This window comes from Takifugu rubripes, chromosome 9 (assembly GCF_901000725.2).
Source record: "Takifugu rubripes chromosome 9, fTakRub1.2, whole genome shotgun sequence".
Lineage (NCBI taxonomy): Eukaryota > Metazoa > Chordata > Actinopteri > Tetraodontiformes > Tetraodontidae > Takifugu > Takifugu rubripes.
Window position 1 is genome coordinate 4994038 of NC_042293.1, and position 21286 is coordinate 5015323.

Below are 21286 nucleotides of genomic sequence, written 5' to 3' on the forward strand. Positions count from 1 at the left end.
GGCTGCCGGGGTCCGGAAATATGATCACCTGACAGGCCTCTGTCACCCCCCCACTGGGTCATGGTTTCCTTTCCTCTCCTTCTCCTCATCAAGCAGACTAGTTAGCTGATTCCTGTGTCGTTTTTCTGGTCCCCCGCCCCTTCTCCATTCATTTACAGGTATCACCGCCTTCGGAGCTGCATGACGACCTCCGGCCCCGCTGACCCGCTGTATAAATAGTGTATTTTTGTGTGTGTTTCTGTGCTCTGTGCCTCTCCTCTCCTCTCTCTATACCCAGTCGACCATCAGCAGGAGGATCCCCCTACTTGAGCCTGGTCCTGCTCAGGGTTTCTTCCTGTTAAAGGGGAGTTTTTCCTTGCCACTGTTGCTTGTCTGGGGTTAGGCCCTGGGATTCTGGAAAGCGCGTTGAAACAATTTTGATTGTATAAAACGCTATATAAATAAAGATTGAGATTGATTTGACTTGCAATCTCTAATTATTATTATTGTTAATACTACTAATAATAAGCAGCAACAACAACAACAATAATAATCATAATCCCAATAATAATAATCATAATAATAATAAAGTATTATAACGTTTATCATTTTGTAATTTTTATTTTACCATTAATATCTACAGCTGGTTTGTGCTGTGTTGGAAATGTTGATTGATATATAAACGTATGGCCTATATCAATCTTCAAGTTGCATTTTATTGTGTTCGAAAGAAACAAAGCTTGTGTCAAACATAATCTCTGACATAAACAGCGCCACATATTTCTCCAACTCAGAAAAAGCAGCTATTCAGCACAAAATGTTCTGATGTAACCTTATTTGCATATTTTGTAGGAAAATATGATTAATATTCCCTTCATGATTGTAATTAGAACATTAGATTAATGAGACCACTTTCCATTTAGTGTTGCTGAGCACTATTAAAATCCTGTGGGAACGCGTCATGGTATGCTATGCTGAGTCTACTTGAGAGGTTAATGAAAAGTCTGGCTTGACCTCAAAGTGTGATGTACCTCATGCCTTTGGTGGTGTGATTGTGGAAGTTTTGCAGCAGCTGTGGGAGCCCCAGCATGGCTTCGAATATGACGGCCAGGAAACCCAACATTTCCACAAACACTGAGGAGTCCAGCAGCATCAAGGTGACCACTGCACACAGCAGGGTGAAGCTGAAGCAGAAGAGGAGGTAGTCCTCAAAGGCACTCCACTGCCAGAAGTACTTCATGTTCAAGTCTACAGATGGAGCAACATAAACAGATGAAGAGAAACAGTTTAAATGAAACAGTTTAAATGTCTGAGAGGCAGGATGGCAGGATTTAGAGCAAAGGATGCAGAGGAAAAGGTGATCAATAAAACCACAGCAGAACAAGAGGTAGGAAGTAGGCTCACATGTGTGTGTATAATGTTGCGACATGAGGACAGATGTGTGGCGGTGATAGGCAGAGATTTTAAGTTTAATACAAGAGAAAACTATGATGGGAGGAAGAACGAGCAGGGATAGGAGTTTCCTTGAAGGATGCATGGGCATTCTGCAAAGACAGCAATCCTACATCAATATGCTGCGTGGCTGCTGAGTGAATGGAACGAAGATGAATGTGATACTGTGGAGCTTTTACATTCCTGTTACACTGAAATAACCTTTTCAGAGGCTGTGCTATACATACATTAAGGTTTGTTTTAACCTTTTCACTGACAAATCTATTTATCAAGTGGAGCCTTTACAGTTCACTGGTACACCACTGCCGCCAGGAGCGACTATTTACTGTTCAACTTAAATGGAAGAGGTGCTCTGTATCACGAGAGTGATTTTTTTAAAATTTAACCTAACATTAATCTAAGCAATCTACATGGTCCAGTAGCTAAAATGATGTCTCATACATTAGAATTGTAAACTATTATTTGTATGCTGGGAACTATGGCCAGCTATTGTTAAGTTTATTTAATATGCTTTTGTTAGAAATAGGTAATGACATGTATGACTTCTGTTATGAATGATTTTTGGTTCCTGGGGGAGTGTTCCCTCCGGACGTGATTTTGGGGAGGGAACACGGGGGAAAATGATTAAGAGAAACTCGTGTAGTCGCCTTGTAAGTTGCCTCGCTGGTTAAGAAATAAAAGAAGTCATTCGCCATTGTAACCTGTCTTTCTTTGTACCCACGAGCCCGACGGAGAAGAACGGACCTAAGTTCAGGTTACAGAATGTTAATTCAGAAGCTGCCAGGGAAGAGTTTAGAGACTATGAGAGGAAACATTCTCATCCCAAGCAGCCAAGCCCTCAATTGACCATAATGCAAGATGATCGACCATCTTTCATTGCTTATGTATGAAAGCTCTGTCCTGTAAAACCAGCTTACATCAGCTAAAGTGGATTGATGACTCAATAAGAGCACATTAAGCTGTGTGGGTACTCAGACATGACATTGCTTACTACAGAGATAACTGACGTTAAAGTATGCTGCTGAACATTGGCAAAGACTGCCATGGAAAACACACAAAATGCCTAAAAATCAATTTGTTCGTAAATGTAAATACAACATCCTCGACCTAAACCCTCTTATTTAACCAATATAATAATAAATACTTTGCTGTTGCTGATCAGGATGGGTAGTATCTATCAAGGTACACTAATAGTAAATGTAGGTTTAATGGAGAATATCGCACACATAACTCCCATTGTGACGAAAATGACATTGTGGATACAGTCGAATACTGTACATAGTTGAGCAGCACCAATAGTTGATCTGTTGTGCAAAGTGGGTAGCTAATCTAAAGATTTATTTGGACCCTGAAAGCTGAATGTCCAAAAGACTGCTATGAGACTTGCTATGAGCCTCAAAAGACAGTAATTTTTAGAACAGAAATGGGCTTTTATTGCTTTAAGAGCTATATTTAAAATCAGGCTCACAGCCCAACAAGGGTCCTAAGATCTACTCTGAATTCCACCACAACTGCTTTGCTAAAAGAGTCAAAAAAGCATATCTCAGAAAATGACATATTACTTTGTAGTGTGGACAATAATGTTTCAAAGACTGTTTAGTAAACACATACATACTCAGCATCAGCATGTGTGACATTTCTGCACTTCACTTCAGTCAGCTGCATCTGCTGTTGCATCCTGGGATCAACAAATTGAGACATCTTGCAATAAGCACAGCCTGGTGGCTTTGTTGTACCCACAGCTGCCAACAGATACATGAGCTGAGAAAGGAGACAAGACCAGACACCCAGGTTTTTCAAAGTTTTAACACACCTGCTTCTTGGTGAAAATTATCTTTCATGATTTGACTTGTTCACACAAACTATGACAGGAGCCAATGAGCTGAGGACGAACTATCAGAACATTTGACAAGTCACACTTTAGTCCCATCTGCCTTTTTTTTCCAACACTACAATCACTGGTGCCTTGCAGACAGAGGGTGGCATAGATATCACCTTTTATATCACCCAGCTGCCTTTCTATTATTTCAGTTTGAAGTCAAGAAAATGTCATAAACAAACTGGCACCTGTACACAGTGCTGTCCCAAAACCAGCCAGTTCAATCGTACTTTCCATTCTTGGAATCGTCTTAGCCTTAAGGTTTACCTGCAAAATCAAATTGCCCAGAAGAACCCAAAGGAGTACAGTAGACATGCATTATTGATGGAGACATTTCTTTTGGTTTCATGACTTTTCTCAGTGAGTTTCCTTTTTCTTCCCATCTTTGCACATTTCTTAAACCCTCCATGAGCACTGTTTTGACTTCACATGTCCCATTCATGCACACACACACACACACACACACACACGCACGCACACACACACACACACACACACACACACACACACACACACACACACACACACACACACACACACTCGAGTACCCTGGTCTTTTCCAAACAGTCTCATCCTGTCGGCTGTGTCAAGACAAGAGACCCCAGAGGCTCTGAGGGGCAGGCTACATGCTCTTTCTTCACTTTGTTAGCACAGACTGCATTCATGATCAAACAATCCAATTATGAAACCAGACAAGGACGTGGCAAAGACAAAGGTCCAGTACCTGCCTCTGAAGATAGTCAAGATGCTCCAGCAGGATATGTCAATTAATTCCAGCACTTTTGTGGGGTGGTGTGTGGCTGAGCCCTAAATCAAACAACAAGCTAAATAAATAAGGGGTGAAATAAGGGGGGGGTGAGAGAGAGAGACTTTGACTTTTAAAATGTACTTTATTTAGAGTGCTCTGTTCACATAAAACCAGTTAAAAACCCTCATCTGTCCCTCAGAGCAGCCATGCTGCAGCCTCCATCTCCCCCTGCTCTGTTACCTTCACTAAAACCTCGTCATGCACTGCTGTTTAAAGGCTTCCAGGTTCTCAGTGGCTTTGTAGAAGCAGAACTCCAGATTCAGGCGCACCCTCACGTTCTGCTTCCACAAAGCCACCGCGTCACATGCCGCTCCATTTTTTAATTTTCTCCATTCTAGACAAATAAATGGCGAGTTTAGCCTCACTTAAAAAATTAAAAACCTGGCATTTCCTCCTTCCTGCCCTCTTGTGCCTTAGACCACAAATAAAAGCAGAAGTGGAGAACACGACATTAAAAAGCCTAAAAACACCAGTTAAGACACTAAAAAGACCTACCAGCCTACTGCACCCGGTAAAAACATGAAAGACACTCTCGTTAAAATCACAGAAAGTCAAATCAATCTCAGATCAAATCAATCTTTATTTATATAGCGTCTTTTACAATCAAAATTGTTTCAAGGCGCTTTCCAGAATCCCAGGGCCTAACTCCCAACTAGCAACAGTGGCAAGGAAAAACTCCCCTTTAACAGGAAGAAACCTTGAGCAGGACCAGGCTCATGTAGGGGGACCCTCCTGCTGATGGCCGGCTGGGTATAGAGAGGAGAGAGGAGAGAGGAGAGAGGAGAGAGGAGAGGAGAGGAGAGGAGAGGAGAGGAGAGGAGAGGAGAGGAGAGGAGAGGAGAGAAAACCATGACCCAGTGGGGTGACAGAGGCCTGTCAGGTGATCATGTTTCTGGACCCCGGCAGCCTTGGCCTATAACAGCATAGCTAAGATGTTAACCTAATGATTAGACGACCCCCTAAGTATGATAGTTTATTTGTCTATGGTAGTAACGGGAACTGCAGAATTAGTAACAATAAGCTTTTTCAAAGAGGTAGGTTTTAAGTCTAATCTTAAAAGTAGAGATGGAGTCAGCCTCCCGTACCTGGACAGGGAGCTGGTTCAATAGCAGGGGGGCCTGGTAGCTAAATGCTTGGGCCCCCATTCTACTCCTAGAGACTCTGGTAACCACAAGTAGACCAGCATTCTGAGTGCGGAGCGGTCTATTGGGCTGGTAAGGTGTCACTAGCTATTCCAGGTAGGATGGAGCTAGGCCTCTGAGAACCTTGTAGGTCAAAAGAAGGGTTTTAAAAATTATTCTAAATTTACCGAGCAGCCAATGAAGAGACGCCAGTACAGGAGTTATGTGATATCTTTTGTCAATACCTGTCAGAACTCTGGCTGCAGCATTTTGGATCAACTGGAGGCTTCTTAAAGAGTTGTTTGGACACCCTGATAATAAAGAATTACAATAGTCCAGCCTGGAAGTAACAAATGCATGGACTAACTTTTCAGCATCATGCCGCGTCAGTAGTTTCCTAATCTTTGTGATGTTCCTCAGATGAAAAAAGGCACTTCTAGAGACTGTTTTAATGTGTGAGTTGAAGGAGAGATTTTGGTCAAAAGTTACTCCTAGATTCCTCACAGAGAGATTAGATGTTAATGAGATACCATCTACAGTGATCATGTGATCTAATCTATCCCTGAGAGGTTCAGGACCCAAAACCATGACCTCAGGAAATTTGAAGACATCCAGGACTTTATGTCTTTAAGACAGGTCTGAAGCTTCACTAACTTCTCTATCTCCTCTGGTTTCATGGATAAATAAAGCTGAGTGTCATCAGCATAACAATGAAAATGTATCCCATGCTGCCGAATAATGTTCCCTAAGGGAAGTATGTACAAGGTGAAAAGGATTGGTCCAAGTACAGAACCTTGTGGAACTCCGTGGCTAACCCTACTGTATGAGGAGGGAACGCCATGGACATGAGCAAACTGGTATCTATCAGATAAATATGATCTAAACCAATCTAGTGTTGTCCCTTTAATCCCAATCACATGTTCTAGTCTCTGTAACAGGATGCTGTGATCAACTGTATCAAAAGCAGCACTGAGGTCCAGCAGAACCAGCATAGAGACCAGTCCATGATCTGAAGCTATGAGAAGATCCTTAGTAACTTTAAGAAGTGCTGTTTCTGTGTTGTGGTGAGCTCTAAAGCCTAACTGAAACATCTCAAACAGGCTGTTTCTCTGCAGGTGCTGCTGTAACTGAGTCACCACCACCTTCTCAAGAACTTTAGCGATAAAAGGAAGGTTGGATATTGGCCTATAATTTGCTAATACATCAGGATCCAGTGATGTTTTTTAAAGCAATGGCTTAATCACTGCCACCTTGTAGGACCGGGGTACATAACCTGTCACTAAAGAACCATTGATCTGGTCCAGGATAGAACTGCCTATCACTGGTAAAACATCCTTCAACAGGTGTGTTGGGATGGGATCTAAAAGACACGTGGTGGTCTTGGATTTCTGAATTAGCGATGACGCCTCAGAAAAATATATAGGGCTGAAGGAGTTTAAGGACTTGTTGGAGAACCTGTATGTTCCCACAGTCAGCACATCTGGTGATGGTCCAGTTGTTGGGATGGCCTGGTTAGCTTTTTCTCTGATAGCTAGAACTTTATCAGTGAAGAAGCTCATGAAGTCTTCACCACTAAGGGAAGAAGGGATATGTGGATCTAAAACACTGTGACTCTTGGTTAATTTGGCCACAGTGCTGAAAAGAAACCTGGGGTTGTTCTTATTTTCCTCAATTAAAGAAGAAAAATAAGCTGTTCTAGCCTCACGGAGGGCCTTTTTGTAAACTAATAGACAGTTTTTCCAGGCTACATGATAGCTGATGATAGAAAGGACAGTTGTTTAAAATGTTCGGGTTTAAAATTGACAGGAAGGCACTGGTGGCCATGGCTCCATGTAAAATTCTCCATTGGAGGTCACCAGTTCTCTTCTTGATGGGGGGCTTGTAGAGAGTCCTCCACTGAGGACTCTGTCCCCCCGGCCTGTCCTTCCGCACTGTTTTGCAGTTTGTCTTTGTTGAGTACCTTCACGATGTTGCTGTATAAAATCCTCCTGTCCATGCTGTGAAGGGATCCTGAGCCACAGCCATCCAGGAGAGGACCACCAAGGTCCAGGAGGTCTGGGTGCAGGTGGAGTTCAGGGAAAGCGTCCGTGGGGTTGGTCTCAGCCTCTCCTCTTCCGTGAAGGAGGAGGATACCCTTCTCTTTTATAGACATTCTGTGTTTCCAGAGGCCCAGGCTTCTCTGGAACAGTCGGACCGACCGGACGCCCAGCGCCGAGCTCACAGCCTGGGCATCGGTGAGCTCTGGTCCTGCTGCCGCCACCAGCCGCTCCAATGTCACCATCTTCTTTCGGATCAGGGCCTCCTTCAGCCCAGGGGTGGCGCTGCTGCAGACGTCCACTCTGCCGCCACAGACTAACGGCTCCTTTAAAAGCCAGTACAGAGAGTCAGTCTGAACGAAGCTCAATCTAAAATGAGCACAGGATTTAAAAGATGTTGACTGGTTGGGCAAATTCCTTCAAGCTCCCTGTGGAGGGTATAGAGCTGGTCCAGGTGAAGGGATGCATCAGCCTCTGCTCACCTAAAGTTTGGCATCTGGTTGCTACCTAATGGTGTTTCAAATATGGTCGCAAGACTTGTGGACTTTGCACTGGTGGCTGTACTTGTTTTTTCACTTTTTGTCGCCGTGTCCTGAGACCTGTTGCAGAGCTGTGGCTTGCTTGTGTACAGCAGGGACCAGCTATTCACCCTGTGGAGCTCTGCAGTGCTGTCTGAAGAGCGACCTGACGTGCCCCCCGAGCTGAAGAGGAGGAGACGGGGTCGAGCGTCGCGCCAGGAGATGTTATCAGCCCGTCCTGCCCTCCATCATCATGGAGAATGTCTGATCTCTCCCCAACAAGATGGACGAGCTGGTGGCACTGACCCGGCATCAGCGGGAGTACTCGGAGTGCAGCCTGCTGCTGTTCACTGAGACCTGGCTAACCGTGCTAACTCTGGACACGGCCGCACAACTGGAGGGATTTACTTTTCTGCGGGCGGACAGAAGCAAGATGAGTGGTAAGAAGGGAGGAGGGCTGGCAGTGTTTGTGAACAATAGATGGTGTAACCCTGGGCACACCACTGTCAAGGAGCAGCACTGCAGTAAGGACATTGAACTGTTGGCCGTTAGTGTGAGGCCTCACTACCTGCCAAGGGAGTTCACATATGCCCTTGCTGTGATTGTATACATCTCCCCCTCTGCTAACGCCGATGCAGCCTGTGATGTCCTGCTCTCAGCAGTGAGCAGGCTACAGATACAGCACCCTGATGCCCTCCTCCTCATCTCTGGGGACTTCAATCATGCCTCTCCATCATCTTCTCTGCCCAAATTCACCCAGTACATCACTTGCCACACCAGGGACAATAAAACACTGGACCTGTTCTATGCCAACACCAAGGGGGCATACCACTCTCTCCCTCTTCCTCCCCTGGGCCATGCCGACCACAACCTTGTACACCTCCAGCCTGTGTACAAACCTCTTGTGCACAAGCAGCCTGCTGCCTCCAGATCAACACCAATAAAACCAAGGAGCTGGTGGTGGATCTCCGCAGGCGTAACAACCCCCCACCTGCACCGGTGAATATCCTGGGAACGGTTGTCAATGTTGTGAAGTCCTTTAAGTACCTGGGTGTTCACCTAAACAATAACCTGGACTGGACACACAACACAGACCCCCTTGTCAAGAAGGGCAATAGCAGACTGTTCCTGCTCAGGAGGCTGAGGTCTTTTGGACGGCAGGGACCACTCCTGAGGACTTTCTATGACTCTGTGGTGGGATCAGCCATCTTCTATGGGATAGTCTGCTGGTCCAGCAGCATCATGGTCAGGGACAGGAGGAGGATGGACAGACTGGTAAGGAGGGCCAGCTCTGTCCTGGGATGTCCCCTGGACTCAGTGGAGATTGTGGGAAACGGGAGGATGATGGTTAAGCTGTCATCCATGTTGAACAACACATCCCATCCCCTACAGGACACCCTGACAGCACTGGACAGCTCCTTCAGTGAGCGGCTGCTCCACCCTTGCTGTGTGAAGGAGAGGTATCGCCGGCTACTGTCAGACTGCACAACAACCATAATGCCCGATAGCACACACTTAATATTATATATTATATATATTCTGATATGTGTATTGTATACACCCTCTGTACTATGTACAGGTATACAAAAGGCTGATTATCCATTTATCTTGGATTATTATATATACATATATACATTATTTTTAAAATATATTTTCTATTCTTATTTCAATTTTTTTCTGCATGCTTTTGCTGCTGTTGCGCTGTAAATTTCCCAGTGTGGGACAAATAAAGGAATCTGAATCTGAAAAGGGTCTGAATTATGTGCTCAAATCTGCCAGGTCATTGGCCATCGTTAATAGCCTTTCCTCCTACTGAGATAAGCAGGTGTACATTAAAGATAGTCAGGGAGCAGGGCTGATGTGCAGATAGGTGAAAACTATTTCCAGAGCTTTAAAGATTTACAGATTAAACAATGTGACCTATAGCAAGACATTTTTAAAACCTGAGAAAGAGTTTCATGTTATGGTTCACGTTAGTAGCTTCACAATATAGCACAGACAAATTTTAGACAGTTATTTTTTTGGGCGGTAACATGCACAGTATTCACGGGCATTCAGGCCAATCTTAATTGTGTCATAACATGTGCTACATGCATGTCGGACTGTTTTGTTCTCTGAAGTTTCAAATTTAGCTCAAACATACCCGCATGCTGCTTGGAATTTAAATTATTATTTAAACTGGATGGCTTGCTCCTTTTTTTTTTTCCTCTTGGAAAATAATGTTTGCTGTTTTATGACCAGTCTGTCACCTTCAACTAAGGATTCAGACAAAAACCCTCACAGCCAAATTGACCCTCATTGACCCCCACGTGGTACAATTACCATGTTAACCAGTGTCAATAGTCAGTAATTATCACAGCACTGCCTCGTTTAAGTCATTATTTAAATATAATTTCCACTTATCTCTTAATTTACTATATAACTGCATACCTTACTTTGTTCTTTAGCAATCCTCCACAGCCAACTGGAAGATTTAGGTGATCACAGTGAAAATAAATAAATTAACATAATGTGGGAAAAAAAATATATTGACCCTAATATGGAGTCTAGTGTCTGGTAGAAGCTGGCTTATTTTAGGTGCAGAGCAGAGCTGTAATTCAGACATTCAGCTATTGAGATTGTGTTTTGCATAAAACACAAATACACTGTTTGCATCAGATAATCTGCAGCTGCTGTGTTCTGTGGCGTGAATTTTTGTGTTACCCGGACCTTTCTGAACCATTTTCCTCATTAAAATATCTGCCGACTTTTCACCCTGGACATGTCTCCAGTACAACGGAGGGCACACACTCACATTCACACTGGAACAAATGCTATTGTTTTTTCACCCTGTTTTTTAATAGTTCCAGCTCAGTGATGTGGAAAGGTTTTCAGTGTAGTTATATGTCCTTGTGTGTGTGTTTTGGATTCAGGGCAGTCCTACAGGCAGTGCACTGTGACATGTTGACAACGAGTTGAGGAATCTGCAAAAGTCATGACGATCGTGGAGGCCACATGACCCCAGGCTCGGTACGTGTCCAATTAGTTACAGCCATTATTTTACACACTGCTGTAACTTCCAGCTCCTCTACAAAGTGACTCATCCAGAATGTTTTGAATATAGAGTAGGAAAACTTTGCAGAAGTCAGGCTTCCAAGTCACAAGTTTGGTTACCTAAAGTTTCTCAGGACACGAACATGATAAAAATGACATTTAAAATTGACAAAATACTGGTGTAGTTATTTTTAATGTTTAACAACACGTACTATGACAAAAAATGATCGATTCTTACAAGTGAGTCAGCCAAATCTGATCTCTCATTAAAGGGAACCCAACCTGAGTTAAGGATGTTTTTCATCAACAGGCATTCAGGAGGAATTGATTTTTCTTTTTTTTTATTTAGTTATCATGTATATTGATTGTTTTATCGACATATTAGTCTTTCTGTCTTTATTTCTCTCTCTCACACACACACACACACCCACACACACACACACACACAGAGTCCGATCCTGCGCATACAGTAGATGGTGATAGCCACTGTCACCATCTATGCTGCACCAGTACTGGAACTTGTCCAGTAATGTGACAAACTGTCCACATTGTCCTGAGTTACACAACCAGATCAGTAGGATCACAGGCATGTTTAGGAATACCTAAATTACATCTATAAATACGTCCAGAGTTTGTGGCACAACCCTCTGAATATTTTCTGTATCGAGCTTTCCTGATAACAGTTTCTTAGGATTTATTTTAGAGCACAAGGTTACAAGAGCAGGTTTTTTTTCTTAACTCGGCCATCTCACACAAAAGATTCATGATAATAATCCATATCACTGTCTGAAACCAGGTTCATTCATGTCTCTGCTGGCTTTTACTGCTGGAAATTTTATCCTTTTAAGTGTGCTTGTATTTAATGCTGCAGAATCTCCCTTTAGTTTGGACTTTAATCACAGGACATGTAAGATTACAAAATTACAATTATTATGTTGTACATTATCACTAAAATGCCGTCAGATTGTTCAACATGCACAACACTTAATTGTAGCACCAATAACCCAGGGTTGGCATATTTGCACTAACTAATCATCCTACCTCTGGAATGTCTTATTTGCACATCTTATTTGCACCTTATTTTTTTCTTCACACTGTCCGACATTCCTCCTGTACATAATTTTAATTTCTGTATATACTGTACAATGTACATAGCAATGTACATAATATAAGAGTCTTTTTTTTATTTTAGTACTTTTCTGTATTGTACACCACTACCGCTGTAACGTGCAATTTCCCCGATGTGGGATCAATAAAGTCTTTTATCCTTATCCTAAAATGCAAACTTGCACTTTCTGCCATTTCCAGTGTAACTTTACTGAGAACTGTTTTCTTTTCCTGCATTTATTCCTTCTGGCTTTAATTTTTGGCACTGAGTCTGTCCTGTTCTCATAGGAAGTTGGGCCAGTAACATGCACCACAGCAGGGCCTGGGACAGAAGATGTAAATGAAATTCATACATGGTATGATATGTATAAAACACAGCAAACACTGACACAATGAAGAGCATCAGATGATTCAGTTATGTTCTTTATTTCATTACAAGACAAAGACCCTCTCCATGTTCACATATTCGGTGTTTTTCTCTCCAATAGCTTCTGATATACTGTCACCCCTCCAGCCAGATGCTTTATATTACTAATGAGGCACTGACTGAAAAACAGCTTCCTCAGTAAATGCTTTTCCCTTGCAGCTCTGCCATCATACTTATTTCTAAATTATTATCATTGTCACAAATGCTTTCTGTGAGGGTTCTTGTTTTAGTTCCAGTTTTTATAATTCAGTCAAAGTAATCCAAATGCTTAAATGCTACTACAGCAGCTCTAAACAACCTACCTTGATTTGACTTGCTAATTAGAGTTGAAGCTCTTATCAGGGGTTTAATTACAGTTGGTTTTCAAAAGCACATTTTTTGATAAATGCAGCATGTTGGTGTGCTTTTGTATGGGCTACATCTGATGTTCCCCTCTTCTGTGGACATGGTTGAATGCTTGGGGCTTCCTTATCTGCACTGTAACATTTTCTTATGAGCTTATAAATATTTGAAAAAGTGAATGTATAAATATGTCCCCAGCTGAAACTAGCTGCACTACATTGTGCACTAACTGTGATCCTATGGGTGCCAAACTAATGTATACATAAACCAAACAACCAGTATGCATGATATAATCCTTTACCTGAGCTTAATACCAGAACACTACAGACGGCTCAGTACAGAAAAGAACCGGTATGAATTAATAAGGGTCTAATTTGCTGGAACCCCGGCTGAACTTCATCTTGCAACACCCCAGCCAACAAATTAACACAGTGAGCACACACTCTTTAAGAAATTCATAACATGTGTCGGTTGTCTGTTCAATCATCTCCTGAAGAGGTTATCTAGAGGGATTTAAAATTGCTTTCACAGCTTAAGTGCTAACAGTTTTAAGGATGACCGCAGGGTCAATGGCAGCTATTAGGCGTCCAATTGCTTCCTCGGTCAATCAATCAATCAATCTTTAAATAGCATCTGTTACAATCAGAATTGTTTCTAGGCGCTTTACAGAATCCCAGGGCCTGACCCCCAACAAGCAACAGTGGCAAGGAAAAACTCCCCTTTAACAGGAAGAAACCTTCAGCTGGACCAGGCTCATATAGGGGGAACCTCCTGCTGATGGCCGGCTGGGTAGTATCATAAGAGCAGCACTTCTAATGTGGCCTTCTGCAATGGCAAATGGAAGTCGCCTTAAGTCATAATTCAAAAGCAGCATAAAATGGACCAGGAGGTTGAGGCTGAGTCACTAGAATTTTGAAGGACCTGTACCTACTGTACTCTACGTACTGCTACAGGCACATAAGTCCACATCTAGTTGCACATGCACATTAAATATGAAAGTGAAGTAATTAAATTTCAGTCTAATCAATTCTGCTTTTAAAGAGATAGAATATTAGAACCTCCCATTGTGAACCTGCCATTTTGCCAGAATTTTAGATTTTCTGAATTCAGTAATCTGAGAAAAACTTTCATCAAGTTGATGAATTGAAGCAAATCTACTTAGATGCAACTACATTTTGGACCTAATACAATTATTGATGGGTCAAATTTACATCCCCTTACATTTCCCTGTAAGTTATGAATGTTTCTCATTGGCAGCTCAATGAATATTATAGGTCCATAATTAGCCCGGTGTAGCAATTTCTGTGTAGGAAAAACTGTAAGTGGCCAAATCAGCAATTTCACAGTAGGTAGTTTTCATAGTATGAAAAAAAAAAAAAAGAATCTCTGGACACTCACAGAAAAAACAAAGGATCAGAAAGGAATCTATAGAGAAACAAAGGAATAGCTCATGATCCGAGATGTGCAATTTATCTGTCAAAGGCACTGGGAGCAACATGATGGTATTGACATTGGTATTAATGGTATTGGTAATAATGAATCTAAACAGAGTTTTGTAGATCTATAATATCTGCTGATAATGAGGTAATGGGTCTTGTCTTATTAACTATTAGATCCCTTATCAGGGTCACAGGGAGGTTACACAATGGGTGAAGGCAGGGTGCACCCCCTGGATAAGTTGCCAGTTCATCGCAGGCCTCTATATGAGCGTTTGTGGGTTTGGTACCCTGCTCAAGGGTACCTCTGCAGTGCTCTGAATGTGTTCTGGCACCTTCCCCTACTACCAGAACATCTCCCATGTTTTGTCTGCACTGAGGTTCTAACCGAGAACCCTCTGCTTCTCAGCCAGTTCCCCAGAGTGAGCTACCACCACCCCGAGGTAATGGGTGCAAAAATTAAAAACAAAACAAAGACAAAACAGTAATTAGAATTAAAGTGGATAAACAGCTAAAATAGAGTTAAAAAAAAAAGCCTGGACATCGTATCCAGACAGAAACCTCAGAATTTGTTTAAGCCTCCCCATCAATGATTTCATTCATTTTAAGACATTTATCGCCCATGAAATACTTTTTGAGACAGACTCAACTTGAAAAAGGCAGAAAAGTAAGCGTACAGTATGTGTAAAGGACGCAGTTGAAGGAGAGGGTTCAAGGGAGATTTTAGAGAAGCAGAAGGACAGTAGAGAAAGATGAGAAAAAAAGAAAAACACTGCAGAGGGGAATGCTGATGAGAGTATGACCGTCAAAATGACTTGTAAGTCATGCCTAAACTACTTTACATTGAAAGGACCCTGGTGGTGGTGGTGGTGGTGTGTGGGGGATGTAAATTGGGAGTAAAAACTGTTCTGATCTATTCTTGTCCTCACCCTACCCCAGCCCCCTTGTACCGTCATGTGTGAAACAGCACATCAGGCACGTCCTCTGTTTGTGTACCAGGTGGAGTGATGAGCTTTAATCCTGATTTTATATGCTGAGTGTGTAATGCATACAAAACCATCAGATGAAAAGCACCGCATAAATTATTAGAATTTGCTTTAAAAAAAAGTTAATATGCAGGCTGAATAATTAAGGAATAAAAGAAGAGCTCATGATGAGTAATCCTGTGGTTTGCTGAGACAAGACAGGTCCAGATGTTCATTATTTTCATGCCTGAACACATGAAATATTGCAGTCACACAGTATTTTCCTGCTGCAATGCATCACTGTGTGTCTTTAATAATTCACTCCGATGCATGATGAGAGCACTGAAATATTCAACTATCCTGGTTTACCGTGGAGGACATCTAATAAAACTGCCGGCCCATTCACAAAAGCAGACAACTTGGGGATTTATAATAATAATTTAGAAATGACTAAAAATGATCCGTCAGCATCATTCTGTAGCGTCTTTCTTTCTCACTTACTATATGCCAGTGTCACTCCCTTTAACCTCTCTCACAGGTGCACACAAAATGTACAGCAATAACTTCTACACTGTAAAATCTCTTCCAAGTCTTCTCAATTAACCGCATTTACTCCAGACAGTGGTCTTAATGAATATCTATTTAAAAACAGAAACAGCATTTATTTATTTAATAAAGAGAGAGAAAAAAACGTTCATAAGCATTACAAAACAGTAGCTTTTCCATCTTAGCTTTTTCAATGACGCCTCCTTTTGGTATGAAGTGGGTATTGCCTGACTTAGTGTTTTTTTTTCAGGTTTTTTTTTTTTTTTTTTGCTGTCCGTCTGTCTCCGGTTGAAAGAAGTACTCACCTGAAAGTCTATGTTGCTTTATGCTTATCCGGTTGGTGTTTTGGAAGATGCAGCAGAGGTGGAGCATGGCAAACATGGTGATGATCATCACGACACTCTGGAGCAGCAGTGCGAGCTCAAACTGCTTTCCCATCCTACAAGGATGAGGACACAAACAGAGGTGATATCAAATGATAGGAACCTACTAAAACAAAACAAAAAAACACCTGTTTGCACATAAACCCTGCAATTTGATGGATAGGTGGCATTTTAAGACACAGTTGTAACAAAATATACTAAAACGCACTGTTGACCCCTGAAGTTGAAAAATTGAAAGGAAAGTCAGACATTTCATGCATATTGCGTATTAGTGGTCATCCTTACCAGAAAAAGATGCGCAGGATATTGGCTACGAGCAACAAAAGACACACCCTGGTGGAGAAGCCCTCACTGTTACCAATCCTCTGAATCTCCTGGTACTGGGGGATGTAAGGCAGGGCCCCACCAAACACCATGAGGCAGGACGCCAGCCAGGACAAGGGCGTCCACATGCAATACTCCTTCTGTACATCCATTTCATATAGTGACTGTCACGTGTATGCACTGTCTGGGTTGTCAAGTCATCCCACCTGGAAGGCAGTAAAACAGTACTTTTACACGTCAGAATAAATAGTTCAGCAGTATTAATGCTAATGGATATTTTGATATAACTTCTAGGGCCTAAATTAAATTACCCTATGATTAGTTTGGATTCCACCTGGTAAATTTAGATTTGTGGGCTTTTTGTGCAGTTAAATTAACCCCAGTGCTAATGAGACTGTCTATACTCAAGAGCACAAGTTATTCATAATCATTTACCATCTTGTGATCTGATAAAAAGACGAACAATTTATTATATCTGCAGATTATGCAGCTCATAAACCGTGGGGGGAAAAAAACCAAACTAATTCACCATCAAGTTCTTCAGCCTGGAATGCCAATAAAATTTACACTACTTATATTAATAGTGTACTACAATACAGAAATAATGGCTTGTGTTTTATTCTGTTGTCCTCAAAATGATAAACTTGCAGGAAAAGGAAATTGTGTGTCCACTATGTTGCCAAACCAGAGCACTGCACACATACAAGACTATGTGCATGAGAGCTGGTGCTAGTCTTGGGTGACTGTGTGATTTATCTTTAATAAACATACTGCAGATCTCCAATATGAAAATACAGTCCTTTGCAGCCATTCAACCTCAGCTGACAACTCAGTCTGAAAAGCTTGGAGAGCCAGCACCAGCTAAAACAGATAAAGGTACTTGGATCATCGCTTGCCCTTACTCAACCACACAGACACAAACACTTTACTTTTACAACAGTGGTAATGACTGCAGATAATATGGTATTTCAGCACTACCGCAAATGCTACTGTACCTCTGTACTTCAGGAGTGATTCTATATGTGACCCCGTCACACATCAGTTGATGTAATAAATCTAGCTCTACTAAAGCAAAGTTGGTTTGTTTAATTCGATTTCAATCTGTCATTTAGAAAAGTATTGCATCTCTGGTGTATGGCTGTACATCACTGGTTGCAAATATATAGAATAAAAAAGCCTGTCCTGTTTCAGGCTGCATTATAACTATACTGTATGTGGTATACGGGAGTTTGACTTTGTCGAACTACAGAAAAACAGGTCTTCAAAATTATTGTAGACTGGGTGTGTATCACGTGGGTGTTTCTTTAATTGTAAAGTAGCTAGAGCTTTTCATGATTTTTTTAAAACAATATTTACTTGTCTTCTTTTAACACATATTAGAGAAAGGTAGGTAGAATTTTAGTTTAAGACAGGCAAAGACATCTGGTAAAAGCTTAAACAATGTTAACGCAACATGACTCCATAATCGGACAACTTTATTGATTTCCCAGTTTTTAAATTACTCTAAACGTTTTTTAAAATGTACCATTTAGCTATTTTCTTGTTTTCAGTTGACTTGTGTTACCATATGCCTCATGTTTGTTTTTTTTATTATTGTGATTAAAGATAGTTTCCTGGGGTTGGGTAGCTCATGTCTGAACATACATACGTCGGTTTTAAGCAACTTGGCAAGTAAAAAGTTTGCAAGTAAAAACACATTTTGTTGCAATATAATTGTTCTAAAAACACCTGCAACCTTAGTCAGAGGTTCTTTTAACTTTAAAAGGTTCTTTCTGAGGAGTCCATTGGTCAGACGTCAGCTCCTTGTGAAGACTTCAGAATTGGGAAGTACGTAGAAAAGCAGTAGTAGTAGTAGTAGTAGTAGTAGTAGTAATATTTTTATTTACTAGAGGCAGGTTTCAGCTTTACGTACCTTCAGTTACTTTTCCTCACCATATCAAAACAAGGCATTTCCACCAGTAGTGAGATAGTAAAACAAACTTGGGTCTTTGACGAGACCAGTTCCACAGTTCGTGCACACGATGGAAAGGAACATGCGCAAACAAAAACTCCACAATCTAGTTTTGGTTTTTTAAAATACCACTTTACGTATTTTTAAGGAACTGCTCGTTTTATTTACGTAATGCAGCCTGTCTGAATGCGAAGTAAACGCAACTACTGGCGGACTCACTCCTCATTTGAAACGCGAATACGTTTCTAATAACGACGCAGTTCTCGCGAGATTTCCAGTATTGTGACACCAGCTGACTGTACGGTGGGTTGTGTGAGAAACGACTATTTTGACCTGCTAAGTAAACTGATAGCGGCGCACTCCGTGGACCGGTCCCCGAATTTTAGCATACTGATCATTATTTACACCACAGCATGGCAGATACGGACCCCAAGTCAATGCAGGACCTCACAAATGTGGTGAGTCGTGACCACGAAGCTAGAATTAGCTGCAGTAGCTTAGCTGTAATGCTAATAGAGTCGTCAACCATAAGGAAGGATACGAGTTTAAAACAGATCGTGGCATTTCTTTAAGAGATATTCTGACATTGGTTCGCGTGTTTGTTTATATAGATCTGTTTATCAAGTAAATACATCACAGTTTGTGTTTAGCTCTGTTATGTAATGGTTTCTCGGTCGCATAAATGACATCAGTGGACTAGAAATGACATGCATTTAATGTCACATAATCGAATTCTCTTATTCTGTCTGCTATGCATATTAAAGCAGTTATATAGACCTTTTACAAACCAAAAACTAGTTTCCTTTTATATTGTTCTTATTCAAAAGAATTGATACATTAAATAATGACTTGATCATATTGCTAAGCCCGATTCACATTTTTTTTAATATTACTATTTAAATTTATATTATATTGATATCGCAGTATTTACAACAGTAGAAAATGTAGCGCATTTATGATCCTCCATGATGCTTTTCACGCTAATGGAGGATCACCGCCTCCTGTGCTTACAAAGCTGTTGCATTGTTGTCAAGGAAACTGTGTCCTATTGTTATCATTGTCCTGCAGCTTTTCTTTATCGTGCATACGCAACCGACATGGTGCATTTGAGTGGAATGTTGTTTTGGCTTGTTGATGTACTCTTGAAAATTTAATGCAGGCAGTTTTTATATAGTTCCCCAAAGCAGCGCACTTTGTCTGAACCAAAATTGGATGTATAGTTGCCAGTTTTGGGATAAACAAATCAAGAGGCGGGCGTTTGCATTAAAAGCATGTATGTTGTGTTTCCTGCAGGTGCAGACGCTCCTGCAACAAATGCAGGACAAGTTCCAGACCATGTCGGACCAGATCATCGGGAGAAATATCCTGCCTTTTTGATTTAAAAAGTGCCATTGAAACAGTTTACCTACAAAGAGAAAAGAGGAAAATGTTTGAATTTAAATTTTATGTGAAGAGCTCCAAAGAGATGCGAATGACCTGCACATGTAGTTTGTAGGCTCTGGTGTCAGTTATGTTCCTGAACTGCTGCCTCACTTGATGAGATGAGCACACGCATCGACGACCTGGAGAAGAACATTGCGGATCTGATGACCCAAGCAGGCGTAGAGGAGATTGAAGCAACGCCTGAAAAGGCCAAAGAGAGTCAAGGATCATAATGAAGGTGGTAAGAGTGCCACACATGCACCCGCCAGTCCAAAAATCTCAACTTCATAAATGTCAGTGAATTGCAACTTTGAATAGATTTCTCTAAATACAACTTCTCAAAATTACTATGCACCAACATGTCTGTCCTGCAGGTTCTGGAGTGACAGTGTGAAGGAGACCCGCTGTCCAGGAGCAGCAGACTTTTCCATTTGCTGACTTGTGTCGATTTGGTGTGTTGTAGTGTGAAATGCCTTTTTATAAATTGAATATTGTGATAAACAGTTATAGTTCAAATTGAGAGTTATGTGTGGGTTAGAATAGTTTGATACACCCTCCTGGAACTGGAATGCAGATGGCATGGAGTGTGTATGCACAGTTAAGTCCCACAAGGTGGTGCTGGTGACAATGGTGACCTGCATGTTAATGAGCCAATCGTTTTCCACACCAGGATGAGGATGTTGCACAGCAACGCCTAAAGCCTTCAGCACAGTCCCCACCACTGGGATGCATTCCAATGTTTATTTTCTTCTATTAAACTTACTTAATTCAAAATTTGTCACGTGTTTTATTGCGCAGGTTGTGCAGAGGGGAATTTGAAATGTATATAAAGAAACTGTAACTGTTTGAGATACCCTCATTTGATTTTCTAGTACAGTGGGACCTCTACTTACGAACGCTCTACATGCGAAATTTTCAGGTTACGAAATGTCTCAACGGGAAAATATTTCCTCTCGTTACGAAAGAAATTTCAGGATACGAAAAGCAAAAATATGCTACCGCTGCTACTCGCAGCTCGCGGAGTTTAGCGAACGCAAACATGCTTGTAGCTGCTCTGCCATTGGCTATCGCCTAGCATCTTCCTGTAATCCCATTGGCTAGGAGGGACATAAATATGTAGAAGTTTGTGTGTATCCCAGCGTCTTCGTATTTATTGTGGTTATTCGTATGTTTGTCCATTAGATGGCGGTGTTACCACAAGTGTTAATGTTCGTTGCTAGTAATGATGGCTAATGTAAGATTAGCCTGTAATAAAGTTCATTTTGTTCCTGGAGACTGAATTCCTACATTTATTGTGCTGCAATCTAATTGTAACATGTATTTGTTACATGTTTTGATGCATTTTTATGATTTATTAAAAAAAAAAAATCCTAATTTTGGGGGGCCTGGAACAGATTAGGGCATTTACGTGGAAAACACGTCTCTAATTTTCAGGTTAAGAAACAACTTCCGGAATCAATTCATTTCGTAAGTACAGGTCAAATTAACATTTTTCTCTGTATAATGCAACATTAAGTGTTCACTTAGCATTAAAGCAAAATAAATGCAGCCAGTAGA

The 21286-nt window shown here is 41.4% G+C and overlaps 2 protein-coding genes across 5 annotated transcripts in view; one reads left to right on the top strand and one right to left on the bottom strand.

Moving 5' to 3' along the window:
* LOC101074049 (PQ-loop repeat-containing protein 1) overlaps positions 1–18547 on the bottom strand; it is a 33871-nt gene extending 15324 nt beyond the window's left edge. Inside the window, exons 1-4 of one of the 3 annotated variants that reach the window (XM_003967183.3) lie at positions 18269–18539; positions 16318–16562; positions 15955–16088; positions 1011–1227 (exon numbers count right to left, since the gene is read on the bottom strand). In XM_003967183.3, the coding sequence (XP_003967232.1) occupies positions 1011–1227; positions 15955–16088; positions 16318–16508 (542 nt within the window). In that variant the 5' untranslated portion in view covers positions 16509–16562; positions 18269–18539. Of the gene's footprint in view, positions 1–1010; positions 1228–7046; positions 7602–15954; positions 16089–16317; positions 16563–18268 lie in introns of those variants that run through there. The other 2 variants (XM_011606987.2, XM_029841485.1) reach the window with 2 other exon arrangements.
* Positions 18548–18579: 32 nt separating this feature from the next.
* hsbp1b (heat shock factor binding protein 1b) lies at positions 18580–20503 on the top strand. Of its 2 annotated transcripts, none has more exons than XM_029841486.1 (4): positions 18580–18765; positions 19601–19667; positions 19841–19967; positions 20104–20503. In XM_029841486.1, exons 1-3 carry the CDS (start codon positions 18721–18723, stop codon positions 19960–19962), a joined length of 234 nt encoding a protein of 77 aa, XP_029697346.1. In that variant the 5' UTR covers positions 18580–18720; the 3' UTR covers positions 19963–19967; positions 20104–20503. The 2 variants fall into 2 exon arrangements, with proteins under 2 accessions (XP_029697346.1, XP_003967218.1); XM_003967169.3 differs by having other exon boundaries at positions 18583–18765; positions 19841–19970.
* The last annotated feature ends 783 nt before the right edge of the window (positions 20504–21286 follow it).

Excerpts from the sequence above, each read along its gene's own strand:
- hsbp1b (XM_029841486.1), top strand. The coding sequence starts at position 18,721 with ATGGCAGATACGGACCCCAAGTCAATGCAGGACCTCACAAATGTG. Across the intron at positions 18,766-19,600 it reads TGCAGGACCTCACAAATGTG|GTGCAGACGCTCCTGCAACA; the intron begins GTGAGTCGTGAC and ends TGTTTCCTGCAG. Across the intron at positions 19,668-19,840 it reads GGACCAGATCATCGGGAGAA|TTGATGAGATGAGCACACGC; the intron begins ATATCCTGCCTT and ends CTGCTGCCTCAC.